Genomic DNA, 20,798 nt, shown 5'->3' on the forward strand with positions numbered 1-20,798 from the left:
TAAATATGACTATTCTCCACAATACGAAATTAGAATCATTTGAGCTGGATATTAATCCTCACAGGGTCGACATCCCAGTCTAAATTTTGGTTTCTGTCTCTTGGTAACCTTCACTCTTGATCCCTTCAGAATTTGCAGGATCAGGAAAAGGTTACTTAATTTTAATATTGCCGGTGGGTGCCCACACGAGACTGAGACTGTCTATTCTTGAGGGGGAGGGGTGTCTGTGGCTAAACAAAACAAACCAAACTTTGGAAAGATCCGGTCCTGGGCCCAAAAGGGGTCATCTTGCACCAGCTGGTACACTTCATTTCACTAGGCATACTAACTACTGCTGTTCTTCCAGGCTAGGGCTGAGGGAATTTCGGGCCTGAGAATCCTCTCACCTGCCATCAAAAACCCTTGTTTGGGGTGGACCGAGTCTCTGTCCCAAACCATACCCCGTGGAAAATGGCAAAGTTCGAACCCTCCATGCCCGGATTTACGGTGGAAGGGGCACTGATTTTCGGCTCCTAAAGCTGCAAACGACCACCACTAACATGAAGTAGAATAAAAGTACTATGTCTTTAACAACCAGACTGGATTTTTGTCTTAAGATATTTCTGGCTTTGAAACTACCTGGAATTCTGCCAAAAGCCTGAGGAAACAACTTTTTTTTAGGCAACTGGGATTCTGTAACTCCACGCAAACTCAATTCCCCTCCCCCTTTCTGCGTTACTCAGTCTGCTGCTCAGCACTAGGATCGTAAACCACACAGATGCTTAAAGAATATCGTCTCGGCTAACAGCAAAATGTTCTGTAGACCGACCTGAGTACAACCTGAAATGTCCAGGTAGACGAGTTTGTGGCAGCCTTTCCCTGTGGCAAGGTAATTCAAACCTTTATTTGTAAATTTCTTTGAGTAGGCTAGGCTCAAATACTGTAGATTCAATCCGAACCTTGAAAGAAAGTAGGGGCGTTTTAGTTACAGTAAGACACAAAAGGAAAGCTAATATGGGGATCTACCATGCAAAGTTTTTTTGCTGCAATTTTACAAGCTGTAACTTTTGGCAGCATTAAATTAGAAACAGAACATTTTAGAATGATGTAAAGGCCATGTATGATGAGTGAAACATGCAGTTAAATTTCAGTTGCATGTCCTTTGACGTTCACTTAAACCTTAAATAAACAGCCATTCAGCAGATTTATACATCAGTTTTTTTTCTAGTTTAATAGACAGTAGTAGAGTGGAAAGGCAAAAAATGTGGGAAACCGAGGCAAAAATAAAAATGCAACAAAAATTTAAAAATTACATTTACAAAGCTGCAAAACTTGACTTAAAATTAGTTTTAGAGACTGGTTTTCTGTCTTGTAACAAGAGTGCTATAGTAGTCTTACATTTGTTTATAATCAACTCAAGTAGAGAGCTTGTGCATCCGAACAGAGCTAGTCTGGTAACTATTGAGTCTAATGACATCCACAGTTATTTATAGAACATTTCTTTCCCATTCCCTGCCAGAAAGCCTTCAGTATAATGTTCAGTTGAAAATAATGGAAGCTCCTAAGGCATCTATTGATAAGTTTTATATATGATTTACTTGTATTCATTTTTAATTAACCCAAACACAGAGCTTGTGCAACAAACTATTTAGCCTAATGACATTGTGTTATTTTGTTCAGCATTGATCCAATTGTTCTGCAAAACAAAGCTTATTAATATGGTAAATGTTGAATTCTTTTCACTGTGCATATTGATTACCCAATCTGTTATACTTAAGTATTGAAATGAAAGTGGGAGCTGTGTAATTACAGTGCTAAAGTACTGCACTTAAAACTAGAGATACAAGTCCAGATATTATTCTCAATTGTCATTTGTATTTTGGAATCTTCTTGAGGGCCAAATTATAAAGACTAGAATTTATAATTCCTCCTATATCAAAATGTCTTAAGCACCTTTACATCATGTATTACTTTTGATGTGAAGACTGTTAAACTTCTTTGCCAGAATGAGGAGGAATTACTACAGATCCCTTCCCTCATTATTCAAGTGTACCTATTGATGAATCATGAAGTACTTCATAGCATTAACACAGATTTCTACTGGATAAATGTGATAGTTAAATTGGATGAAAGGAAGAAAATAGGGAAATTTAAAGGGTGAAGTGTGAAATAGAAGTTGTGGTATATATCTGAGATAAGCTAGATATGATAGCTATGCGAGAATTGTAATGGGACAACTTACTTTGATAATGATCTTAGAGTACCATCACTAATAGCAGTGTAAGCCAGGTTCAGGTACAGAAGTGAAGTACACATTTCCACCACCATAGACACAAATTCATCCTAAAAAAAAAGGGGAAAACAATCAAATAGGTGAAAAGTTTGAGTAAAAGTAAACAGGCAATGTATATTATATGTTGCTTACGGCCTCTGAGTAAATCCGATAAAGATTTGCTTTAGGTATTTCTAGAATAAGAGCTACTCTGGTTTCCTGCTTTGTAAATTTTTAGCTGTCTACATAGAACTGATGAACATCTGTACTACTTTCTTAACAGGACAGCTCAGGTCACGAATTCTGCAAACAGGTGTAAACCTTCTCAATGGATAATTTGCATCATTACATGTATTATATATGTGGATTATGGTACAAAATGCTGATGTCATCTTAGTGTTTGCACTCCACTTAAGTTCTCTTTTATCTAAGAAAACTATGGTACTTAGTTGAAAAAAATGATTGTTCTGATACTGGTAGGAAAATGCAAATGCTATTTCCAGAGTACAGCTGGTGTTTTATTTGTCAGCTTTTAAAATGGCTTCCAAGATTTTCCAAGGAAATGGATGACCCTACAAACATGGTTATGGCTGTTGGAGGCAAAACATCTGCCTGATCATCGCTACAGGAGTTCCTCAAGGATGTGTCCTGAAGGGGACAATACGATTTTTTTTTTTAAATTTTACACATTTCCTTTTTGGAAGTGGTACATCTCATCTAATTTGAACAGCCTCAGATCTTACCCCAGTCCTTTTGAGTCAGGGAATTAGGAATGCCCAGCCTCACCACTGCCAAGCCCTGCAACACAATAGGCTTTCTAAGTGGCAAGTGGCGGCCCCTTACAAGTTGAAGTGAAATTTGCAAAATGAGGTTGTATCTGGTGGATCCAGGTCTCAACCTTTTTCTGAGCCATTCCACCGCACTTCTGCCAGAATTATGGCAGGCGTCTGACAGAATGACTGAGGAAATTTAGCCCTAGTAATTCAAGACTTGTTACTATTTCATCCATTTTTAATACACAACGTAGCAGCATAGAGCATCCCTGAAGGTTCAGTGGATGGATGTGGTATGGTAGTAGAACAGGAAAGTCTGAGTTTCAATCTCTTGTCTGTCCTGAATTAGTTGATATCAGCTGTTCTGGGCATTGTAAATAGTCTACACCTTCATGGATTAAGTATAGGAAAATCAGCCAAGTATCTGTCTCCTATATTATATCTAGTGGCCCCTGTTGGAACATGCATGTGTACAGATACTGGCTGAATATAGGATTGAGTTAGTATGCAATGCTTGCCATTTGGTCAGATATAATGGGCACACACTGGGGTAGATTTTATCCCTCAGCTGATTTTGGGCACTCGCAGGCTAATTTTGGGACCTGGAGTACTTTAACTCCCAGGCCTCATTTTGATGCTGTCAGTCAGTTGCCCAATTGAATGGAAAGCAGCAGCTGGCCGTTGGGCTGTAGTGGAAAATTGTGCTTCTACTGGCTCCACAGAGGAAAGTTTGTAAACTTAACGTGACAGCCTCTTTGTCTTTCTGATGGCTGCTGACCTAATTTTGTGGGAAAGCCACAGCAGATTCCCCATTCAGGGCTGAGTTAAAATGCAATCAGTTTCCCATTGATGTCATGGGACCCCAGTTGCATTAACAAAGCAGAGCATGTGCAGAGCGATCGCGGACATCATCAGTGCGTGCAAACATTTGCCAGCTTGCCAGTATAAATGCACGTGCTGACTTCACCACACAATGACATCATCATCCCTCAATAGCTGCAATTGCTGGCTCCATTCCCCTGAACAGTGCCCCGCTCCCTCCCGCAATCCCCGCTTCAATCACTGCTTTCAATTTCCCGCTCCATCCCACCTTGCCACAGCCTTCCATCATCCACTCGCTCTTGCTGCTTCCCCTCTTGGCCGTTCGCTCCCCGCCTTGCCGCTGCCTTCCCTCAGCCACTCGCTTCCGCCCTCGCCGCATCTCTCATCAACCGCTCACTTTTCCCCTCTGCCCCCAGCCACTCGCTCCTGCCCTTGCCGCTCCGCCCCCTGCCCCTCGCTGCAGGCCTCGCCGCTTGCCCCCTCGGCCACTTGCTCCCACCCTCGCCCTTTCTCCCCCGCCCCCCCCCGACCGCTTGCTCCCAGCCTCGTCACTTCCCCCTTCAGCGATTGCTCCCCGCCACACCGCCCAAGAAGCAGTGGGGGGGGGGGGGGGGGGCAGGGATTGAGACGCCAAAGCTGCAAGGCAGTGAGTTAGTGGCGAGCAGGCGAGTATGGGAGGGACTGATGTAGAGAAGCGCAATGGCAGGAGGGAGCGAGGTACTGTTGGGGGTGGGATGGAAGCAGCAATCACAGCCATTGAGGGGATTTGGGTTTAATTTGTTTATGACAAATTGAGCAGCGTCATCCTTATTACTGGCAGCTGCCTGAGATAGTTGCAGATAGTGATGTTTCAATGGATGAAGCTGCATTTGTGCATTTGCCAGTTCTGCACCACCTAGTGTTTGCGTTGTCACTAAACTGAGCCTTGTATTAAAACTGCCCGGGTCCGAATCCAAAATCAGCAGCAACAGAGCAGGAAATGGATTTTCTCCATTTTGATTGCTTGTTTGCATTATTCTCACTGAGCAGAGAGAGAGTTAAAATTCCCTCCGTAAATGAAGAATGATCACTTGGCTAGGTACTGGTATATTTGAACCTTAGCATGGATCACCACCTTAAGTTTGAGTAAGAAGTTTTGGACTTACAGTTAAATTTGCACATTCAGTTAAATTTAGATCCTGCAGATTTCGACAGTCACCTGAAATACATCATAAAAAATTAAACAATACACTGCAAATATTCATTTTGTGTGAGAAAAGTGTATATGCTAGCAGATCTATCTTGGTGTTACACATGGCGAGACGGAGGAATAAGCTGTTTTCTAAGAGTACGAGTGTTCATGCTTTGTAATTAATAGCATCAGGACCTGCAATAATCTACAATCGCTGGTTGAACAGTTAAAATTCAATTGTGTATTGTGGGAAATTATGCAGACAACGCATGCCTATACGGTAGGATCTTTCTTCAGCTAATGGTGTGATTGCTCTGTGCAAAAAAAATCAAATTCAAGCCGAGGCATTTAGGAGAGATTGAGACATCCAAGCAAAACTTTAATGAAGGTTCTGAAGGAAACAAAAGGAAATTCAATGGATAAATCTAATATGTGAAATATGTAATTATTTGTAGTTTTTCTTTTGTTTGAAACCTTATTTTGTACTTCAGGAATTTCTAAGAAAAAATAGCAACTGAGTTTTTTTCAAAATACATTTTGAGTGACTCAATTGGTTCATGAAAAATCCATCAGCGCAAAGTGTTAACATGTTGATACAGGTTATATTCCTATTATAAATTTTAAAGTATTTAGTTAGAGTTTCCCATTTAAAAATGTTTCCACCAAAGAGCCGATTTGAACATTCAAATCCCTGAAATAAAGATCAGGGTAAACGACAGAACATTCAGATTACTAGGTTTTTAACACTTTAAATGTTGCCCTGACTTTCTTGTACTTTTCTGGGGATGGGGTGCAGAGCTTGATCTGGATCTGCAAAAGGCATAGGTTCAAACTACTAAGAAAGTAGTTAAATGAGGAAGCAGTGGGTGTTCCTGCTTCATTTTGCAGATCCTACACTCAGGGTGCCAAAAAAGCTGAAATTGTAGGCTGCCCCAAATCCAGAGATGATTTCAAGAGAAGTTTAGATGTATGCAGTTTTAGTGTAAATGTAATTATAAGAACTAACAATGGAAAAAGTGCATGTGGACGTAAGATTTTAATATATTACTAATCAATCTTCTATGACATTTAACAGGGTCAATGTAGAACATGGCTACTCTCGCCTATCTTTGTCCCTATGTTGTTTTTCATGTCTGAGAGAACACCTGATTTACCACTCACTCCATTCTGCCAAAATCTGACTATCATCTGAAGGGAGAGAATGAATGCCTGAGTACCCAACCCCCACCCCATCCAAGACCTGGTTCTCGGCTCCCTTTGGCCTCTTTGCAAAAGGGGTCACTTAAAAAAAAAATCCAAACAATTCTCAGCCTAGAAGTCAAATTATGCTGTAAAATCAGACACTGCGTGGCTGAATTTGTAGACCCTTGTGTTTGGGGTTGGTGGTGGTGAGGGGTAGGGGCATCGATCCAGCCCTCTTCTCTGCATAAGAAACACTTTGTAGTATGTAAACCAGGCCTAGCTACTTGAATACAAAAGGACTGGCTGGCTTCGCTTAGAAGATGTTCTGTTATTCACATTTGCTCACTTGTCCTTTGGTATAAGACAACATTAACTTGTTACGTCATCTGCTTCCAAGCTGACTACACAATTCTCCTGTGGGAGAGGAGGGGAACCTGGAGACCTAAAAGGTCTTTCCTGCTGAATCAGTTCCAACGCAAATATGGAAAGGGAGGTTTTGTTCAAGTTACTTCTTCACCAGCCAACCAACTGTACTGGCCTTTTAAATAGCAATCACAGATCTTTAAAGAATCCAGCTGCGTACAATTTCCTGGCTTCAAAAGATCATGAGCCTCTGTCAGTATAATTTGCGTTGTAAAAAGCAGATATATCTTTATAATGTTGCAAGTCTGTAGGATATTCTAAATCAATAATTTATATTAAAAATATAGCTATTAATAAAATCTTTCATTTAAATTTTATATTTTGGTTTTTGGAATATAACATTTTCTTCAGTATATTTAACAATTATGTTACTAATGCAATATATTAGGGTGAAGTTGGATCTCATTGCGCCTATTTTCTGGATGGAAAAGGGGCACAGAGGTCCATTTTAAAAGATTAACTTCCTGAGCCCGAACAGCATCAGAAACCTGCTCAGTGCCATTTTTGTTTGGATGCTCTCGAAGCGTCTCTAGCGTCAGTCTGAAATGAGTATTAGGCCCCTTGCATATGATAATGAGGGGCCTAATGACTCTTTAAGGACCTTGTCCTTAAATTGGGCTGCTCCATTCAACTTTTCCCAGAGCAGATGTGACCTGACCAACAGCCACTACCAAAAAGTTATGGTTTTTTTGAAGACTTTAGAAAAGAGTGTAAAACTGGCTGTTGATTTGCTATTGTCCATTTTGTGCCACTGCCCAAGACGAATTACACCCATTTTTCTCATTGTGTTGATAAGAATATAATGCTTTATCGCTTTGCATGTTGTGTAATCTGTATTTCTGACACATATTTAACTTCAGTGCTTTTCTACATTGCTGTAATGATCTTGTAACTGTACTTCTTCTCCTTTACAGACTGTCTTGCATGGAACAACTGGTTTAAATCAGTAAAAAACCAAAATCATTCAGGCAACCTTAGTTCTCAAGTTTCACTGGATTCTTGTATATTGTCAAGTCATCACTGAGTTACTGGGACCATCTGGATGTCAGGATGCAAGTGGTTAGGATTATTTTGTTGCTACTCCTTTGCAGAGCAGTAGAGTTCATGAAAACAAGGAATGGCAGCCATAGAAGCAGCATGAGGGACTGTGGACAGAAATGCCTCAGAAGGCGTTCCACTCATGTCAAAAGATTTGCTCAGTTCCTAAGCACCATATGTAGTGAGGGTCTGCACAAGAATGAGAAAATATTGGCTTGTCAAGATAAACGACTCATTACAATTCCTCCTAATTTGCCAAAGGATGTTGTTCATTTACAATTAGCAGGAAATAAGATCCATAGGTTGAAGAACTCAATGTTTTCAACATTAAAGAATTTGAAGAGCCTCGATTTACAACGAAATGCCATAGCAAATATTGAACCAGGTGCTTTTGAGGGATTGGATGAACTCAATACTTTATTGCTTCAACATAATCAATTACAGTTTATATCCGAGGAGATTTTTATTCCTATTCCTAAGCTACAATACCTGCGTATCTATGGCAACCCCTGGAATTGCAGTTGTAAGCTAGACGAAATGATCAGGAAGCTGCAGATCCCTGGCCAACGAAATCTAGGCAACCTGGCGAAATGTGAAGCTCCAAAAAGATTTGCTGGTCATAAGTTGAAGACAATCGATGTGAACATGCTCTGCCCTCATGGGGGTAACAGTGGATTTGTGGACCCTATACCTATACAGAATACTGCTGATTCCACAAAATGCAATATCTACCTTTTCCCAAAGTCAAGAATAGATTGCCAAAATAAAGGTTAGTATGACTTTCAAATTATAAACAGTATTGCAATGAACTGTTAACCCTTCACTTGTAGTTTAATGGTGGCTTTACAACACAATACAAGCTCTTAAGACAATGTATCTTTCCGAGTCTGTCATACAATAACATAAAATTATTTTCTTATCTTGCACTTCTGGAACTATGCCAACTTATGTTTGTTCTTTTTCATTAGCAACCCATCCAAAAAACTTTTTCAAGAACTGCAATTTTATAAAGTGAATAACCACAAAATAAAGCCTTGTACTTGAGTCAGGATGTAGAAGTAAGTTCTTTACTTGAGCAACTCTCTGTTGAAATCATAAATATTAAAGTATGTTGATTTTTTTCACATTTTAGTGAAGGTTATGGAAACAGATAAATTGACATATGTATCTATATAGATTATGATAAACTAAAAATAATTATGCAGAGCACGTTATTATGATGGATTCCATAATGTCGCATTGGCTCGTATTTTGCAGTCAGCGGCGATTGAAGGGTGCTAACTGTTCTTTACACTTACACCTGCCCACAGATTTCTTTATGGGCTTTTGCACTGGAGCTTGTGGTGTTAATAAATCAAAAACAACACTGGAACCTCTGTGAACAGGGCAAGCAACTGTGTATCTCCTTAACCAATGATATTGAAGAATCCTTACTGAGACACAGAGTCCGAACCAGGAAGTGTAAGTTAGAGTAATTAATTCAATGCCAAATCATGTACAGCAAGTGAAATAGAGAGGGTAAGAGAGCGATGAGACAAAGAATTTTTTAAAAATCTCCAACAATAATTAAAATCTAAAGGAATGAGATTTTAGACTTGTAAAAGTAAATTTTCAGTGCCACAAAGGTGGTTTGGCAGTAATTAAAACTTATCACGGTGTTAAAAAATCACTTACACTTGAATGGACAAGCTTAACTTATTCTGGCATATTTTATATCTATCACGCAAGTACCTCGACTTCACATCCTTCTATGTATTTGAATGCCAAGGCTGTCAGTGAGATGCCAGTATTGCGAAGCTTGCGGAAGAGCAGGGCAACTCGGACAACAACTTTCTGATTTCCACATTTAACTGCACATGTGCAGTCGATGGAACACAGGAACAGAAGTAGGCCATTGAAGCCTTCAAGCCTGTTCCATCATTCATTGAGATCATGGCTCATCTGTGACCTAACTCCATGTACCTGCCTTCGCCCCATATCCCTTAATACCTTTGGCTAACAAAATTTTATCAATCTCAGTTTTAGAATTAACAATTGATCTAACAGATTGCCATTTACGGAAGAGAGTTCCAAACCTCTACTGCCCTTTGCGTATAGAAGTGTTTCCTAATTTCACTCCTGAAAAGTCTAGCTCCAATTTTCAGACTATGTTCCCAGTCCTGGACTTCCCGACCAGTGAAAATAGGGTAGATTGAGAAAAACTATCTGTTCACCTTTAATAAAAGTCAAAACTTCAATTAAAATCACTCTTTAACCTTCTAAATTCCAGGGAATACTGCCCTAGTTTGTTTAATCACTCCTCTTAGTTTAACTATTGGAATCCAGATATTATTCTAGCAAATTTTCATTACACTAACTCCAAGGCCAGTATATCCTTTCTAAGGTATGGTGGCCAGAATTACTTGCAGTACTCCAGGTCTGGTCTAACCAGGGCTTTGTATAGCTGAAGCATGAATTCTACACTCTTGTAATCTATTTAGATATAAAGTCCAGCATTCCATCAGCCTTTTTGATTATTTTCTGTATCTGTTCGTGACATTTTAATGATCTATGTACCTGAACCCTAAGTCTCTTTGGGCCTACACTGTTCCTAGCTTTTCGCCATTTAGAAGTACGCTGTTTTATACTTTTTAAGACCAATGTGGATAACCTAATATTTGCGTACATCAAAATCCATTTACCACAATTTTTCCCATTCATAGTCATAAAGTCATGCTGGCTCTCCATGGAGCTATTCAGTCAGTCCTACTCTCCCACTTGATCCCCGTAGCCCTGCAAGTCTGTTTCCTTCAAGTGGCCTTCCAATTTCCATTTGAAGTCATTGATTATCTCCGCTTCCACCACCCTTGTGGGCGGCAAGTTCCAGGTTATTACCACCTGCTGCATAAAAAAGTTCTTCCTCATATTCCTCCTGCATCTCTTGCCCAAAACCTTCAATCTGTGTACCCTAGTCTTTGTACCATTATTTGATGGGATCAGCTTTTCTTTGTCTAACTTATCTAAGCCTGTCATAATCTTGTACATTTCTAATAAATCTCCCCTCAATCTCCCTGGTTCTAAGCAGAACAACCCCAGTTTTTCCAACTAGCCTTGTAACTAAAATCCCCCATCCCTGAAATCATTCTGGTAAATCTCCTCTGAACCCTCTCAAGGACCCTCACATCTTTCCTAAAGTGTAGTCACCAGAACTGGACGCACTACTCCAGTTGGGGTTTAACTAGAGGTTTATAAATGTTCAGCATAACTTCCCTGCTTTTGCACTCAATACTCTGTTTATGAAGCCCAAGGTCCCTTATGTTTTACTAACCACTGTCTCAATATGTCCTGCCATCTTCAGAGATCGATGCACATTGTTATGACCCAGTGGGAAAGATGTCTAGGGTTCCCTCTCGGCATTCACCTGGTCTTACCGTAACAGGGTTTAGTTTTAAACATACCGTGTTTTTAGCTCCCCCTTGGTGAACCCTTGTTCACCGCTTTCCAATTATAAGGCAAAAAAACAGGCACAAACAGGTTTTCTTAGGTTTAAAGAAGAAAAGTTGAAATTTATTAAACTTGAACTTAAACTTTAATTCGATTGACACCTACAGGTACACAACGTGCCCATGCTAGCATGCATACGCGATACACACATGCAAATAGAGACTGAAAAGAGCAGAAGAAAAATAAACTGGAAATGTTTGAGGCAATAGCTGAAGAGTTTTTGTTTCGGTTCTTCAAGGTCACTATAGAGTCCTTGACTTAGGTAGTTCTTGCTTTTCGTTGGGGCCCAGTATTATTCTTAAACCTTGTTCGCTGTAGAAGACTTTTCTCTCGTGGGGTTCATGTGTCTTCAGTGGATTCAGAGGCTTGTGAGAAAGAGATGGGAGCAGACAGGGGAGATCTTCAGTCCAGGAGCAAACAGTCTTTCTGAGTTCAAACTCTCTGTGGCTAGTTCAAAAGAAAACCCTGGAACAGCCAGTTAGTCATGTGACCAGCTGGTCTAACCTGTCCTTTCCCCTGTGGATTGCATCACCCCAACAAGCCCTGGAATGTACTTCCCCACCCCTTCACTGTCCGGTGATCAACATCCAGTGTGGGTTGAATGTGTCGGAATGGTCTTTTGTCTACACAAGCGCCGTCTTGTCTGTTAATATGCAAATATTTTTTTCCAGCCACGGCTGATCTGTTCAAGTCATTTCCTCGCTCCAACAACAGTTAAAAATCAATGTTCATGACAAAATTGATGTGTCTCATTCTTGGCAGGTGGGGGCCTCGCATGACGACATGCACCCCCAGGTCCCTCGTTCCTGCGCACTCTTTAGAACTGGGCCATTAAGTATATATTGCCTCTCCCTATTCCTCTTCACCAAGAAGAATATAGACCACCAAGCATTGTCATCGAGGGAGCCAAGCTGAATGCCGTCAAGCAGTTTACTTATTTGGGGAGTGTCCTCTCGTTTGATGCCACCATAGACAAGGACATGGACAATAGGTTCTCAAAAGCAAACAGTACATTTGGCAAACTCTACAAATGAGTATGGAGCAACCACAGCCTCAGAGCACAAACCAAAGTCAAAGTGTACAAAGTCGTAGTCCTCACCACCCTTCTGTATGGTGCCAAGTCATGGGTCCTATACCACTGTCATGTACGCCTTCTAGAGTGCTTCCATCAGCACTGCCTCTGCAGCATCCTCAAGATCTGCCGGCAGGACCGCATCACAAACATTGAAGTCCTGGAAACAGCCAGCATCGAGGCCATCCTGCTGCAAAGCCAAATGCGTTGGGCAGGTCATATTGCCTGGATGGACGACAGCCGCCTACCCAAGATGGTGTTCAATGGAGAGCTGACCACTTGTAAAAGGAACAGAGAGGCCCCATGCAAATGTTTCAAGGACCTCCTGAAGAAGTCCCTCTCTGTGTGCCACATCACCAGTAGGAAGCACAGGCCATAGATCGTGATGCCTGGAAATGCTACATCAGGAGGGCTACAGAAACCTTTGAGACTGAGCGAAGAACCAGCATGAAAGAGAAATGGAAGAGAAGGATAGATCCAATTGCCCCCAGCAGCGACTGCAACTTCACTTGCACCTGCTGTGGGGGAATCTGCCGGTCATGGATAAGTCTGACTATCTACCAGCGGGCCTGCAACCGATGAGTACAACCTTCCCAAAATCTTTGTCCGCGAAGAAATGCCAAGAGAAGAGATTCCTGCTGTCAAATGCATCACCTCACACTTGTCAGTACTAAATTCCATCTGTCATCTCTCTGCCCTTCTAGCCTATGTCCTGTTGCAGGCGGTTCATATCATCCTCACTGTTTGCTACACCTCCAAGTTTGGTGTCCTCTGCAAATTTTGAGATTTTGTTCTGTATTCCAAGATTGAAGTCATTTATATGTAGCAAAAAAAAAGCAGTGGTCCCAGCACTGACCCTTGGGGAACACCACTATCTACCATCCTCCAATCTGAAAAACAACCATTTAGGACGATTCGCTGTTTTCTGCCCTTTTTTTGTTTTTTTTATCTAGTTAGACACTGACCCTCCTCTTCCGTGAGCCTCAATTTTGTTAACTTAATTCATTTAATATCTCTTTTTAATTTGTTCTTGGGATGTAAGTGTCACCAGCAAAGACAGCATATATTTCCCATCCCCAATCCCCCTTGAGAAGTTGATAGTAAGCCTCCTTCTTGAACTGCTGCAGTCCATGTGATGTAGGTGCGTACACAGTGCTGTTAGGGAGGAAGTTCCAGAATTTTGACCCAGCGACAGTGAAGGAATGGCGATATAGTTCCAAGTCAGAATAATGTGTGGCTTGGAGGGAGGCTTGGCAAGTGATGGTGTTCTCATGCATCTCCTGCCCTTGTCCTAGGTGGTGGAGGTCACTGGTTTGGAAGGTGCTGTCTAAGGAGCCTTGGTGAGTTTCTGCAGTGTATCTTGTAGATTGTACACATTGCTTCCACTGTGTGCTGGTGATGGAGGGAATGAATGTTTAAAGTAATGGCTGGGATGCTAATCAAGTGGCTGCTTTGGCTTGGATGGTGTCAAGCTTCTTGAGTATTGTTGGAGCTGCACTCATCCAGGCAAGTGGAGCGTATTCCATCATACTGCTGACTTGTGCCCTGTTGATGGTGGACAGGCTTTGGGGAGTTAGGAAGTGAATTACTCGCTGAAAAATTCCCAGCCTCTGACCTGCCTTGAAGACACAATATTTATATGGCTGGTCTATTTAAGTATCTGGTCCATGATAATCCCCCAGAATGTTGATGGTGGGAGATTCAGCTATGGTAATGCCATTAAATGTCATGGGGAGATGGTCATTGCCTGACGTTTGAGTAGCACGAATGTTACTTATCACTTAACAACCCAAGCCTGAATGTTGTCCCAGGTCATGCTGCAAGTGGGCACGGACTGCTTCAGTATCCAAGGAGTTGCGAATGATACTGCACTTGGTGCAATCATTAGTGAAAATCCTCACTTCTGATCTTATATTGGAGGAGAGGTCATTGATGAAGCAACTGAAGATGATCAGGCTGAGGACACTACTCTGAGAAACTCCTGCAGCAATGCCCTGGGACTGAGATGACTTGGCCCAAACAACCATAACCATCTTCCTTTGTACTAGGTAGGACTCCAGCCAGTGGAGAGTTTCCCCCAATTCCCATTGACTTCAATTTTGCTAGGGCTCCTCAATGCCACACTCTGTCAAATGCTGCCTTGATGTCAAAGGACAGTCACTCTCACCTCAGCTCTAGAATTCAGCTCTTCTGTCCATGTTTAGACCAAGGCTATAATGAGGTCTGGAGCCAAGTGGCCCTTGTGAAATCCAAACTGAACATCGTGAGCAGGTTGTTACTGAGTAAGTACTGCTTGATAGCACTGTCGACAACACTTTCCATCACTTTACTGGTGATTAAGAGTGGACTGATGGGGTAGTAATTGGTTGGATTGGATTTGTCCTGCTTTTTGTGGACAGGATGTACCTGGACAATTTTCCACATTATCGGATAGATGCCAGTGTTGTAGCTGTACTGACCAAGCTTGGCTAAGGGTGCGGCTAGTTCTGGAGCACAAGTCTTCAGTACTACAGCTGTCATATTGTCGGGGCCCACAGCCTTTGCTGTAACCAGTGCCTTCAGTCATTTCTTGATCTGACGTGGAGTGAATTGAATTGTCTGAAGATTAGCATCTATGATGGTGGGGACCTTGGGAGGAGGCAGAGATGAATTATCTACTCAGCGCTTCTGGCTAAAGGTGGTTGCAAATGCTTCAGCCTTGACTTTTGGACTGATGTACTGGACTCCCCCATCATTGAGGATGGGGATGTTTTTGGAGTCTCCTCCTCCAGTTAGTTGTTTAATTGTCCACCGCCATTCATGACTGGATGTGGCAGGAATACAGAGGTTTGATCTGATCGATTGTTTGTGGGATCGCTTAGCTCTCTATAGCACGCTGCTTCCCCTGTTTAGCATGCGTATGTCCTTTGTTGTCGCTTCACCAGGTTAGCACCTCATTTTTAGGTATGCCTGGTGCTGCTCCTGGCATACTCTCCTACACTCTTCATTGAACTAGGGTTGGTCCCCTGGCTTGATGGCAATGGTAGAGTGAAGGATATGCTGGGCTATGAGATTACAGATTGTGGTTGAATACAATTCTGCTGCTGCGGATGGCCCACAGCACCTCATGGATGCCCAGTTTTGAGCTGCTAGATCTGTTCTGAGTCTATCCAATTTAGCACAACATTAGTACCATACAACACAATAGATGATGTTTTCCTTGTGAAGACAGGATTTAGAGGGAATGTTGGCCTTGACTTCCCATGTGCAGCACCACAGGAGTTTGACAAGTTGATATAAAAGGCTTAACGAAATTTTATTATTTTCACAGACCTGATGAAAGTTCCCAACGATATTCCTGCAGAAGTTCTGGAAATTGATCTCTCCAGAAACAAAATCAGGCAATTGAACGCCAAAAATTTCATGAACTTTAAGGAATTAGAAACATTAAACCTCAGCAGCAATGCAATAGGATACATAAATCCTGGTAAGAACATTTCCATGTGTCTTAACATGTGATTGTTATCATGTAGTTTTCAAACAAATAGAGGTGAAACTGCATAGTTTGCAAACAACCAATTCCCTATGTTCAGAGCATGAATATGCAAATGTTTACTCAGCTAGGATTCTCATTCTGTACAGAATTTTCCTAAATAGGCTGCATTAATTTAGAAAAACCACTGATGTTCTGTTGACAAATTTTGAAAATTGTTTATGAATAAAATGTAAAATCTGATGTAATATGAACTAAAAAAATTGTTTTGACGAAAGCAAAACTATTGCAGATGCTGGGAATCTGAAATAAAAACAGAAAATGCTAGAATTACTCCACAGGTTTGGCAGCATCTGCGGCGAGAGAAACCGAGTTAATATTTCAGTCTCTGATCTTTCATCAGATGAAAGGGCACAGACCTGAAATGTTAACTGTTTCTCTTTCCACAATTGTTTTGATCTACTTGTAAACTGTGCTATGTGGTGGCAGTTCTAAAAAAGAGCACTTTTTTCCATGAGGTGAGGCCATTAGCAGAGGAACAGGAGTAGGCCATTTAGTCCCTCGAGCCTTCTCTGCCATTCAGTGAGATCATGCCTGATCTATAACCTAGCTCCATATACCTGCCTTTGCCCATTATGCCTAAATACCTTTGATTAACAAAAATCTATCAATCTCAGTTTTAAAATTAACAATTGATCTATCATTAATTGTCATTTGCAGAAGAGATTTCAAACTTCTACCATCCTTTGTTGAGAAATGTTACCTAATTTCACTCCTGAAAGGTCTGGCTCTAATTTTTAGACTATGCCCCCTAAATTCCAGGGAATACAACTCTAGATTGTGTAATCTCTACTCATAATTTAGGCAGCACTCCCTCAAAGGTCAATATACCCTTCCTAAAGTGTGGTGCCCAAACTGATCACTGTACTACAGGTGTGGTTTAACCAGGGCTTTGTATTGCTGAAACATTAATTTTACTCTCTAGTATTCTGGTCCTCTAGATATAAAGGCCAGCATTTCACTTGCTTTTTGATTATTTTCTGTACGTGTTCATGATATTTTAATGATCAACGTTCCTGGACCCCAAATCTCTCTTGGACCGCCACTGTTTCTAGCTTTTCACCATTTGGAAGTACTCAGTTCTATCCTTATTTGATCCAAAGTGGATGACTTCACATTTGTCTACATTGAAATCCATTTGCCACTGTTTTGCCCATACATTTAATCAAAACCCAGTTCTGAATACTAATGAGAATGATGGTTTATCTGGGGACTGCAGCTAGAGCCAAGTCCATGGCACCATGGTTGGCTCAGCTGTACAGGGGGCAGGAGGAAGATTGGGAATGTAATAGTGAAAGAAGATTATACAGCTGCAGAAGTGAATCCAGAATGGTATGGGTTGAAAATGTATCTGTTCTGGATAAGTTGGAACAAAAGATTGGCAAGAAAAATTGTAATGTAACAATGGGCTGCCTTTAAAGAGGAGATGGTTTGGATGCAGTCGAGGTACATTTCCAAGAGGGGAAAGGTAGGGCAACCAAAGGCAGAGCTCCCTAGGTGATGAAAGAGATAGTGAGATGAAGCAGAAAAAGGGTGTGTATGGCAAATGTCAGCTTGATAATACAAGTGAGAACCAGGTTGACTACAGAAAGTTCAGAGGAGCAATGAAAAACAGCAATAAGAGAGGCAAAGAGAGAGTATGAGAAGGCATTGTCAACTAACATAAAGGCGAATCCAAAAGTATTCTATAGGCATATAAATAGTAAAAGGGCAGATAGCAAAGGGCATTGCTGAAGTACTAAATGAGTACTTTGCATCTATTTTTACCAGGGAAGATGCTGCCAAAGTCATAGTGAAGGAGGAGGTAAGTGTGATACTGGATAGACTAAAATTAATAAACAGGAGGTATTGGGGTGGCTATACTTAAGGTTGATAAATAACCAGGACCTGAGAGGATGCTGAGGGAAGTAAGGGCAGAAATGACAGAGGTACTGGCCATAATCTTCCAATCCTCCTTAGATGCAGGGGTAGTGCCAGAGGACTGGAGAATTGCAAATGTTATATTCGTATCCAAAAAAGGGTGTAAAGATAAACCCAGCAACTACAGGTCAGTCAGTGAAAACTCAGTGGTGAGAAAGCTTTTAGAAATAATAATCTGAGACAAAATTAACAGTCACTTGGACAAGGGTGAATTAGTTAAAGAAAGCCAGCACAGATTTGATAAAGGCAAATCGTATTTAACTAACTTGATTGAGTTTTTTGATAAGGTAACAAAGAGGGCTGAATTTTATGTTGCGCGGCAGCCATAATGAAATGGCAGCCCGCACGCATGGGCTTCACTCCATGGAGCCGCTGCGATATTAAACACAGCGGCTCATTTACACGGCCAGGGTGGACCGCCACGCCCCCCCCCCCCCCCCCAAAACCAGATGACGTGGGGTGGGGAGGGGCAGTGTGTCCCGGCTTCAGCGCCCGGCACCATTACGCAGGTGCCAATGCCATTTTTAAAGGGCTTCAAGCCCGTCCATTTCGTTTACATATTTAAGTGCCCTCTTTTCCACCCCCCACAAAATACTTACCTTGTGTACCTGACATTTTCCTGCACAAAATTCACAAACTTTTATCTTTAATTCTTCCCACCATCCTCTCCACCAATCATATTAATTTGACCCCGCTCTGCCTCCCCCCACATTGAAATACTTACCTGCTACTTACCCCCCACCCCAACAGTGTCCTGCATCGGGAGTGCCAGCCACTGGCTACAATATCGGAGTGGGTAAGTATTTAATTCATTTATTTTAATAAATTTACATATATAGATTGGCCTCCCATCACCGATGGGCAGGGGGGCCACCGTGAGGCCTCACCGCTGCTGGCAATATCAGGCCGGGCCTACCCGGGATCAAGGCCCATGGCGGGCCTTTTCCGGAGGCATTTTCCGGGCCCTCCCCTGCTATGACCCCCAACGTCGGAGGGCCTGTAAAATCCAGCCCAGAGGATTGATGAGGGCAACACAATTGATGTGGTGTACATGGACTTCCAAAAGAATGCCACATAATAGAGTTGTCAGCAAAGTTGATGCTCACAAAATGAAAAGGACAGTGGCAGGCAGCATGAATACAAAGTTGGCTGAATTGACGGAAAACCGAGAGTAGTGGTGAATGGATGTTTTTTGAACTGGAGGAAGGTACACAGTAGAGTTCCCTGGGGGGGGGGTCAGTACTAAGACTACTGTTTTTCTTGATATATATAAATGACTTAGATTTGGATGTACAGGACGTAATTTCAAAATTTTAAGGTGACACAGAACTAAGTATTATGAACTGTGAGGGTAGTGATAGACAGGGACGTAGGCTGGTGGAATGGGTGGATATGTGGAAGATGAAAATCAATGCAGAGAAATGTGAAGTGACACAATTTGATAGGAAGAATGAGGATTGACAATATAAACTAAAGGGTACAGTTCTAAAGGGGGTGCAGGAACAGGGAGACCTGGGGGTATATGTGCATAAATCATTGAAGGTGGCAGAGCAAGTAGAGAAAGTGGTTAAAAAGGCATAAGGGATCCTGGACTTTATGAATTGAGACATAGAATACAAAAGCAAGGAAATTATGACAAACCTGTATAAAACACGCTTCAGTCTCAACTGGAGTATTATGTTCAATTCTGGACACTGCGCTTTAGGAAGGCTGTGAAGGCTTTAGGGAGGGTGCAAAAAATATTTGAGAAAGGTTCCAAGGATGAGGGACTTCAGTTATGAGGATAGATTGGAGAAGCTGGTGGTGTTCTCCCTAGAGAAGGTTGAGAGGGGATTTGATCGAGCTGCTCAAAATCACGATACGTCCAGACAGTGCAGATGCAGAGCAACTGTTCTCTTTGGTGGAGGGATTGAGAACTGGAGGACACAGATTTAAAGTGATCGGCAAATGAACCAAAAGTGACATGAGAAAAAAGTTTTCCATGCAGCGAATGGTTAAGATCTGGACTTTACTGCCTGAGAGGTTGGTGGCTCTACTATGTACCTCTACTGTGTACCTTCCTCCAGTTCAATTGTGGCTTTCAAAAGGGAATTGGGTAAGCACCTGAAGATTTAAACAAAATTGCAGGATTATGGAGAAAAGATGGGGGGGAGGAGTGGCTCTGGCTGAATTGCTCTTGGAGAGCCAGCATAGACTCAATGGGCCGAATGGCTGCCTTCTGTGTCGTAACCATTCTATGATTCTATTCTATAGTTCTATGAACTTAAAATTATTTTAAAAACTCCACATGAAGTAATTTGCAAGAAAAAATTTTTTTTTTCAATTTCAGCTGCATTTTCTGGTCTTTTGCGCCTGAAGGAGCTGGATCTATCTTGGAATGTTTTATACAACTTTGAATATGGCGTCTTGGAGCACCTGTACTTTATAGAGAGGCTGGTTCTTACTGGAAATCCATGGAGGTGTGATTTTCAAATCCATTACTTGGCCTATTGGTTGCAGGTTCACTACACTGTACAGTTTGAAGGCCTTGAGTGTACAATGCCCAATGAATATAAGGGCTGGACTGTGCAGAAGTACATCAAAAAATATTATGAGGATTGCCCCAAGGAAAAGGCGATAGCAGATTTTGATACATATGATACTGATAAATTAGAAGAGGAAGAAATCAGAAGAATACCCTGACTGGTTAAAGTATAAATATTTGATGCTTATCCTTTACATATGAAATAGAACTTCACATAGAATGAGTATGTAACCATATTTCACACAGACATTTAGATATGTCACTTTTCTCTAGCCTAGCTTGATTATGTTATAGCATTGTGGCAAATGAAAGCTTCAGGTTATGCATATTCCAATTTGTTCAAGAAATTTCACATAGCTTTTTGTTTATAAGATGGCTACATCACAGTAGTACGGAGAAAAATTATATCCACATTTTGTATTATCACATTTTTCATGAAACCTTTTAACGTATCTTATTTTTTGTAATCTAGAAAACAGATAGCAGCAGTACGAAATAAAGAAGATACCATTAAATAACATTCGGCTTTCTAACCAATGAGTACCTTGAATGCATTATTACTTTGTGATGCATTTTATTCACTCTTCCTGCCATGTCTGATGAATTG

General features: G+C 41.4%; 2 protein-coding genes across 2 annotated transcripts in view; one reads left to right on the forward strand and one right to left on the reverse strand.

Annotated features, from left to right (window-relative positions):
* The window catches only part of fbxl13 (F-box and leucine-rich repeat protein 13), a 447,713-nt gene that overhangs the window by 207,226 nt on the left and 219,689 nt on the right, over window positions 1–20,798 (reverse strand). Inside the window, exons 11-13 of the mRNA XM_068059249.1 lie at window positions 4,992–5,044; window positions 2,222–2,322; window positions 809–938 (exon numbers count right to left, since the gene is read on the reverse strand). Coding sequence (XP_067915350.1) covers window positions 809–938; window positions 2,222–2,322; window positions 4,992–5,044 — 284 coding nt within the window. The remainder of the gene's footprint in view (window positions 1–808; window positions 939–2,221; window positions 2,323–4,991; window positions 5,045–20,798) is intronic.
* lrrc17 (leucine rich repeat containing 17) lies at window positions 516–20,728 on the forward strand. The gene is made up of 4 exons (XM_068059250.1): window positions 516–868; window positions 7,537–8,429; window positions 15,526–15,681; window positions 19,997–20,728. Exons 2-4 carry the CDS (start codon window positions 7,673–7,675, stop codon window positions 20,347–20,349), a joined length of 1,266 nt encoding a protein of 421 aa, XP_067915351.1. The 5' UTR covers window positions 516–868; window positions 7,537–7,672; the 3' UTR covers window positions 20,350–20,728.

This window comes from Heterodontus francisci, chromosome 27, assembly GCF_036365525.1.
Source record: "Heterodontus francisci isolate sHetFra1 chromosome 27, sHetFra1.hap1, whole genome shotgun sequence".
Lineage (NCBI taxonomy): Eukaryota > Metazoa > Chordata > Chondrichthyes > Heterodontiformes > Heterodontidae > Heterodontus > Heterodontus francisci.